Genomic DNA, 8,255 nt, shown 5'->3' with positions numbered 1-8,255 from the left:
TAGGGCTGCCGTGACAAAGTACCACAGACTGGGTGGATTAAACAACAGAAATTTATTTCCTCACCGTTCTGGAGGCTGGAGGTTGGAGAGCAAGGTGGCGGTAGGGTTGGTGTCTTCCGAGGTTTCTCTCCTTGGCTTGCAGACGGTTGCCTTCTCTGTACCTCCCAATGCACACACGTTGAGGTACTGGGGTAGGGGTTAGGGCTTCAACGTATGCATTCGGGGAGGGCACTGTTCAGCCCACGACAGGGGCACTGCCTTTCAGATTGGCTGTGCATGAAGTCCTATAACCACTCACTCCCTCCAACATTCGGTGCTTCCTAAGTGTTACCAAACTAATAGGCACAAGGTGACATCTTACTGTTGTTTTAATAGGTACTTTTCTGTTATTTCTAATGATTTTACACATCTTCCTATGCTTATTAGCTTTTTGGGTTTTCTCTTCTGAAAACTGTTCATTGTTCTACTGAGGTTGCTGTCTTTCTTGCTGACTTACGGGAACTGATTGTACATTATTGGCTTCAGACATTCTAAGTACCTTCTCCCACTCATTTTCCCCGTGAAATCTTTATTTGTATGCAACCAAATTCATCAATCATTTTGCTTTAAGTGTTGTATCTGTAACATTTTTATTTAAGAGCACTTTCCCATCCTTGGTCACAAAGATACTTTCCTTCATGTTCTTCAATGAACTTTATCGTTTTTGCCTTGCACATCCGACCCAGTGACCTCTTGGAGCCGACGCCACAGAATTAGGCAGCACTTCCCTGTCAGGCACAGCCACAGAGACCCCTTCCTCTCTGAGCCTCACTCCTCCACTGGCACTACTCAAGGATGCTTGGCAGTTGTCTGCTCCCTGGCCCCGTCAGGGGGTAGAGCCCAAGAAAAAGGAAGGCAACTCCGCAGCCTGACCGGCACCCGGCCCTCCTGGAGCAGGAAGGGCATCTTTCATGGGCCAAGATCCCCCTTCACTCTTTGTGGTGCCGCCGATGGCACACAGTACCTTGTCAACAAGGAGGTGGAACCAGGTGGTGGCCAAAGGCTCTGACAACTCCCAAATCCCAGAACCCGGTAACTTAAGAGTCTACTTGGGAAGTCTCTGCCCTCCCCCAATCAGGACGGTGGAGAGAAGCTTGGACCATGCATTCCCTACCGCGCCTCAAATATGGGCAGAAAATTGGTGCATCTGTTTCCATTCTGGGAACTTCGTCAGCTGCTTACAGGGAGGACCTCTGTAAAAGGGTGCAGTCCCTCGGGCCCCGAGCCTGACGACCGGCTGGCAGCTGCGCCTCCTGCTGGCCATTCTGTGGTGGGGCTGGTCCTGGGAGATGGAACTCAATGGTCCCTCAGAGCACGGCCAGGAGCTCAGAGCCTAGAGCAGGGCAAGTGCCCGCTTACAGGCACACAGATAAGCAAGGGCAGAGCCTGCATAGAAGGCGGGCCTCCCAGCCCCCAGGGCTGCTCTGTGACTGCTATGTTGGCTTTTCCAAGGTCTTTCCTGGACCCAGGATCGCTTTCCGGAGTCTGGGGTTGGTGCTAAGGACTGAGGCCTGGCACCTGTCTAGACATTGGAGACGAGGATGTGAATTCCACTTCTTTCAACACCCCCCGCTCCATGATGCCAGGCCCACATCACACCCTCTAGGAAAACGGACCCAAAACTCAAAATTTTTTACACAAATACACGCAACGTAATAAGCACCTTAGATTTATTCTCCTCTCACTTCTGAAGCCATGTTAATTTATATATACATAGTATATAAATGGCTATACAATATTCTTTACATATATTAACACGAGTTTAGGCTTTACTACTGTGTGAGAGTTTGTTAAAACATACCCATCATTTATTCAAAATAGATCTTTGTTATTACATGAAAACAGTAAGAAGCTTGTACAACATGGACAGCAAGCATTCAAAACGCATATGTGAAGGAAATGGTTTTGCCCTGGCTAAATCAGTCTCAATCTTTTACGCTCTTAGTAGAAAAGTCTATTAAATGAAACAGAATTTGGGGGAGGGGGGGTCAAGTTGTACAAATAATTCATTAAATATACTTCCGAAGTAACCCCAGAATCATAGAAGGGTTAAAGAAGGTCACACGTACCAAGCACAGGTTAGAAGAACAGAATGGATTTGATAATTTGACCCGAAATAAAAGGCGCTTGTGAGCCGCGGCTCTGCCATCAGCACACACGGGCAGATGTTTCCATATCCGGCCATTCCCAGGTCTTACCGACAAGCCCTTTTCCACAGGTTCCCTGCCAAGACGTTTCCCCAGCAACCGGGGTCTGACATCACTGCTCCCAGAGGGGAGACTCAGAGCTCTCCCCATTTGGCTCAGGGATGGACTTGAGGTTTGGTTCGACCAGCAGAACCGGCCTCCCTGGATGCCGGAGGGCCCAATGCCAATGGTAGCAAGAGCTCTGTGACTGGAGGGCAAGAGGCACGTTCGGGGGGGAGAAAGAGAGGTCACCACCTTTCTAGACTGGAAGACTGAGCCCATTTACCTAGCAGGATCATAAAAGGCCTGTCTTTGTAAGACCTGGAAGACACGGCTGCACTGTGCTGCGTAAAGCGTGAACTTCCTCTCCCCGGGTGAAAGCCTTTTTCCTCCTGCACGTGAACGGGGGATTCACCCAGCATTCTCCTCCACTAGGCTTTTCTCCTCATGACAGCGTGCCAGGGGAGTAGGTGGTTACCACCGCTTCCCAGCTGAGGACCCTGTCCCTGCGGGCAGAACCTGCCCACAGTGGTGGAGGCCTGAGCAGGAGAGTCAGGTCTCTCTTCCTCTACGTTGTTCACACTCACAGAGCACAGTGGAGCTTCCCTGTGCCCGGGCCGGATTCTGCGGAGGAACGTTTGAGATGTGAGCAACACCAGAGCGGGGTGCACATCTGGTCCCTGTAAACACTCCCACGCCTGCCGGGCCTCACTTGCGCCGCCCCGTGCACGCACAACAGCGGGCTCCTGAGGGCCACCTGCCCTGCATGTTACAGTGAGTGGCCGATTCCTTCAAGGAAAAGCAGACAGCAGCCCTGGATGAAGGTGCAGCACGTGCCCCCAACACGCCAACTGCTTGAGGGCGGCTGCTTGAGGGCCCCCAGCTCTGCTCCTCACCCGTCTCCTGCTTGCTGCACCCCAAACAGCCGGCCCTCCTGGCTGTCGTCTTTGCCGACCCTGGCAGTGCCGACCGCCAAAGTGCTGCTGCCCTCTGAGCCCCGACTCCCAAGCGTGTGCTGCAGCTCCCGGGGGGCACGGAGGAAGAGGGCCGGGCCTCAGCGCACTCTGCTCCGCCCCTGAGCTCCTGTACCCACCTTATCAACTACAGTGAAAGACTGCTTTCCCCACCCCTCCAAAGATTCCAGTTTCAGCCTCTGTTTCCAGGGCTGCCATGTGTGGGACAGACACGGGAAGAGGCAGAAGGGTCCCGGAGAATAGGGGCACCTAGGAAAATAACAGGGAGCTCAAGGTGAGGGGACAGAAATGAGATTGTTTTAATTTCAGCACTCCTCCTAACACCCTTTTTCCAACTCCTTAAGGAATTTTAAAAGGTTGCTTCACAATGCCTGTCACACAGACCACAGGGGTGCAAGCCTGAGAAGCAAAACCGGGAGCCTCCAGTCACATTCCTCCCACCACCAGCAGAGGGGCCTCTAGTACTGAGAGGTAATGCCACCCCCAAATACACCCCGATTGTCTCCTCCCAGGAAAAAGAAACTCAGGGATGATCCTTATCACAGTAAGGCTACCCTAGGGAAATGAAACCAGAGTCTACGTGTTTCTCTCACCTGCATACTTGAGGAAGGGAAAACCCTGTGGGCCTTGGCCCCATGGTTGGGAAACCCTGGCCAAGAGCACTGAGCCACATTCCCAGCCCGATATGGGAGATGGGAATAATGCACTCCGACGTTCAAAGATCTTCCAGTATCTGATCCCAGAAGGCACTTTTAAGGTTTGTTTTCAACATTATTTCAACTATTCCCAGATCCACCCCTGCGAGGTTGGTTGGGCAGGTAGCATTGAACCATTGGGAAAATAAAGTGCGAGAACAGCAATGAGTCCGTGGGGTAGTGAGGATAACTCCTGCGACGTGGAGCCACCTTTCTGGCATCAAGGATGACACAAGGGGCCACAAAACTCCAAGCCTGAACCGGGTCAACCCTGAGCCGGGATTTCCCTCGGACAAAATCCCCAGAACTACTTCTCTGTCATTTGTCTCTTCCTCCAGTGAATGAGGCTTCTTTTGGCTGGGTTCCAGGTGAACAATGCTTATGTGGTTATTATTTTGTACTATTTGTCCAGTGCATCTTTTCCCTCTCATTTGCAAAAACCAATCTGAAACCCCATGTAGATGTTAACTGATGAAAACCACATTCAGCCAAGTGTAGACAACATCTCCACCAGTAGAGGAAGTATTCACCAGGAGGGCCTACTCTTCAGGATAGTTCTCTACTGCCAAATATGGATCACAGATTCTGCCCCCGAGAGCATCTGGGGTATAGGGCTACACGGCAATAACACATGAGCTCAAAAAATATTAATAACTCACTTATAGGCTGTGCTTACCAACATTTAAAGCCTTTTTTTTTTCTTTTCTTTCTTTTTTTTTTTTTGGGGGGTACTTCTAATGTACAAAGACTTCTCTTCCCTCCTTGGTTTTCCATTCTATTTTACCATCTCTTCAAAGTTATCTCCCAGAGAGCCTGAAGATTCGCCTGCTGGGTATGCAGAAAATTACGAAGATGCAACACTGATAGAGTGACAACTGTGCAGTTGACATCTGAGGATGTTGCCAATATAACTTTCATATCAAGATATTTTGATTAAAAACAGAAAATTGTATTATAAGAAAATTACTGTAGCATCATTTTCCCAACAGTTTCCAGTCACATAAACTTGTTTTTCTTAACCTGATACCAAGGTAGCTCAGTAACAATGCACTACCAGTAACAACCAAGTACAACTGAGTTCCCTAAAATAATATTCTTGCTTTCCCTACGTACTCAATAATTCTTGTGAAGCTTTTCAACTTTTAAGATCAAAGTAGGATTATTTTAATTTATCAAGACCACATAATTCAACCCAAAATATCCCACGCAACTGCCAGTGAGCTATTCAGATTCTAGACTTCTACCAAGAACAATCCAAAGAGGGGTGCCTGGGTGGCTCAGTCGGTTGAGCGTCCCACTTTGGCTCAGGTCATGATCTCACGGCTCATGAGTTCAAGCCCCGCGTCGGGCTCTGTGCTGACAGCTCAGAGCCTGGAGCCTGCTTCAGATTCTGTGTCTCCCTCTCTCTCTGCCCCTTTCCTGCTCACGCTCTGTCTCTCCCAAAAATAAAATAAACATTAAAAAAAAAAAATCAACAATCCAGAGGGCAAACTCCTGAAATGGCCTCCTAAATGTACTGGACAACCCAGGCTGAACTTTCTGGAGACCAAAAGGATCTTACACAGAGCCTCTTTTTGGACAACTGTGATCAATCACTATTTTAACAGGGAGAAGAAAAGTAACTTTTCAGGGCATGGGGTTTATTATATCCTTATGAAGCTTGGAAAAAAGTTAACACCTCCTTAACTCCTGTTCATAAAGAACGAGGCCCCCCATCTAATTAAGATGACTGGAAGAGGGGTAGAGGAGTAATTAACTCAGGAGGTCTTCCGGGAACAGGTAACAGGGTCAGGCATTCATCATCATCAAAATGACAGGCACTCAGCTGCCATGTACAAGGCTGATGACAAGGGTTTTTTTGTTTTTTGTTTTCTTACTACAACCTGCATCTGCAAAGTGCCACTGTGTGAATCCATGTGACGCACCTACTGCCACCTGTCTGTGGCCCCACCGCAAAGAACCCTGAAATTCTCAGGCTCATAAGCTCACGCTCACGAGCCTATGATCCAGTAGCACTGGTTACTCAATTTTTTAAATATTCAGATATACCCTGCAGACAAATACAAAACTTTTCTGCGCCCACGCGGTCCCACCACCATAAAAAGTTATATACAAATTAAATAAACTCGGCTTTCTTAACCATTTTCTCAGCTAGAGTTTGTCCTTTCCCCAAATGAAGATAAGTTCAATTTATATCCAAAATACATTTAAATATTCTAAAGGTATCGTATCAGACCTAAGTTATCAAAAAATGTAAACAAAATTTATCTAGCTTATACTTACGAACCATATTTTAAAATGTTTAATTCACCCTGTATTGACCCTCTACAAAAAACTAACCAAGTCCCATTTAGACTGAAAAGCTGATGTGGGTTTTAAAGTGGTTCCTCAGAGACAACCGCCAGTTACTAAAGCTAGTGTTATTGAATCTAGTGGTTTATTGCATCATTCAATTTAAAAGACCAAAATAATTCCATTCTGATCTTCTAATAATGCTCCTTCTGAATGAGTCCCCAGATTCTGCTGTCCTAAGTAAATGTGCTGAACTGGAGATTCCGCCATGATGCCCAGCACAAAACCGGGGCTGGGGCAACCTCGTGCTTTCCATCGCTCCTGTTAAAAATCCCCAACTTTCGGTATCACTCTGGTTTGGTCGAAAGGAACTTCAAGGATGGAAACTCGAGGTGAAGTCGAGAAGCAAAAAGGGAAACAGAGGTGACTCTCACAAGAAAACGAAAGGATCCATTCATCACATGATGTCATCTTCATACTCCATAGTCAGACTGCTTCTCCTGAAGCTGCCTGGTCAGTATCTGATATGAAGACAGAAAAGCCACTCCTATGTGGAAAAGGATTTGCCAGAGGTTCCTTAGCCCATGCAGGTACATGTTGCCCAGGCAGATAAAGAGCAGCATCAGCACCACCTTCACAGTCCTGGCTGGACTGTAGAACAGGTACAAATAACACTGAAATGACACCATAAGAGGCAGTCCAGTCAGAGAGGAGAAAACAGCCACAGGTCCGATGCAGGACTCACTTCCTACACCTGCTCACACAGTGTCATCTCACACATAGTAGCTCATTAAACTGAAATCATGACAATGGAGCCCGGCCTTGCCAGGTGAGCTGCTGTTAATCAAATCACTGGATGAAAGTGGAGATCCAGAAGAGACAAGAAAAGTGGAACAGATGTCACAGGGGGAATTAGAACATGACACTCTTGAAAACATTTAAGAACTACAGACAGAAATGCCCAGGCTGTGGGCTGTGGAGAAAGAAGAGGTGCAGGTAAGGGGAAGAGAGCCAGGCCAAAGACACCCCAACAAGAACGTCTGGTCTCCAACTGGACTTTTCCTTCCGGGGAGTCATGACAGGTAGGAAAGCCAGTAAAAGAAGCTATGCTTTTATTATTTGTTTTCCCTGAGTTCCAACGACATCAGGGACCAATGTTCCCTAGACATCCTCCTTATCGTGTCTTCAAAAGCATCTCTGACACAGGGAAAGGTCTCACAGCAGGGAGGGGGACTAACATTTTGTGTAGGGCATTCACACAGAAAAGAGGCCATTCTTGTTCTACAAAAGCTAAAAGTAACTTTTTGGTTCAATGTTTAAAAAAAAACAAAAAGCACATTCTCAAAACACAGAGCAGTTCGACAAAGGCTCAAGCTCCAGTGGGAGGGAAAGAGTTCCCCACTGAAAGAGCTACCCAAGTAAGAATGCAGTTGGGGGAACGAAGGCCAAAGTGCAAGATCCCTGCAGCCCTGGAATACAGGCTCTCGGTGCCTCAAATGGCAACACTCGAGGCTTGGGATGCTTGATTTCTAAAAAATGAGTGCATTTTTGGTCCTGGGTTGAAAATTTCTTTTCCCACAATCATGTCACTCTTAAAAAATAGACCATTCTGGGATGTATGTGGAAGAGAGAAGAAGTGTTCTTTGAGAAAATAAATTTTAATTGAAAGGAAAAGAAAAAAAAAAGCTTAAGAATGTAGACAAGGTACTAAAATCCGAGCCTCTATGGAGGATGGGGAAAGAAAATTACAGGTTTTTTTTGTTTGTTTGTTTGTTTGTTTTTACTAGAATTAACTCTGCCTACAGGGGGCTCAAAAGCTCCATTTTAACTCTGCCCTGTAAGTATGCAGCTTATTTGAAAATAACTAAACAGTAACCAGGGGCGCCTGGGTGGCTCAGTCGGTTAAGCAGCTCAGGTCACGATCTCGAGGTTCAGGAGTTCAAGCTCTGCGTTGAGCTCCATGCTAACAGCTCGGAACCTGGAGCCTGCTTCAAATTCCGTGTCTCCCTCTCTCTCTCTCTCTGCCCCTCCCCACTCACACCCTGTCTCTCTCTCCCAAAAACAAATAA

General features: G+C 47.3%; 1 protein-coding gene across 5 annotated transcripts in view; it reads right to left on the bottom strand.

The window, feature by feature from the left end:
- Window positions 1–1,692: 1,692 nt before the first annotated feature.
- The window catches only part of SEC22C (SEC22 homolog C, vesicle trafficking protein), a 32,330-nt gene continuing 25,767 nt past the window's right edge, over window positions 1,693–8,255 (bottom strand). For 4 of the 5 annotated variants that reach the window (XM_060638411.3, XM_060638410.3, XM_060638413.3 and 1 more), the window contains one exon: window positions 1,693–6,860. In XM_060638411.3, coding sequence (XP_060494394.1) covers window positions 6,660–6,860 — 201 coding nt within the window. In that variant the 3' untranslated portion in view covers window positions 1,693–6,659. The remainder of the gene's footprint in view (window positions 6,861–8,255) is intronic. The other variant, XM_078432436.2, reaches the window with a different exon arrangement.

Source organism: Panthera onca, chromosome C2 (assembly GCF_046562875.1).
Source record: "Panthera onca isolate mPanOnc1 chromosome C2, mPanOnc1 haplotype 2, whole genome shotgun sequence".
NCBI lineage: Eukaryota > Metazoa > Chordata > Mammalia > Carnivora > Felidae > Panthera > Panthera onca.
Note: the sequence above shows the minus strand (reverse complement) of the source record. Positions and strands in the feature narration are given on the sequence as shown.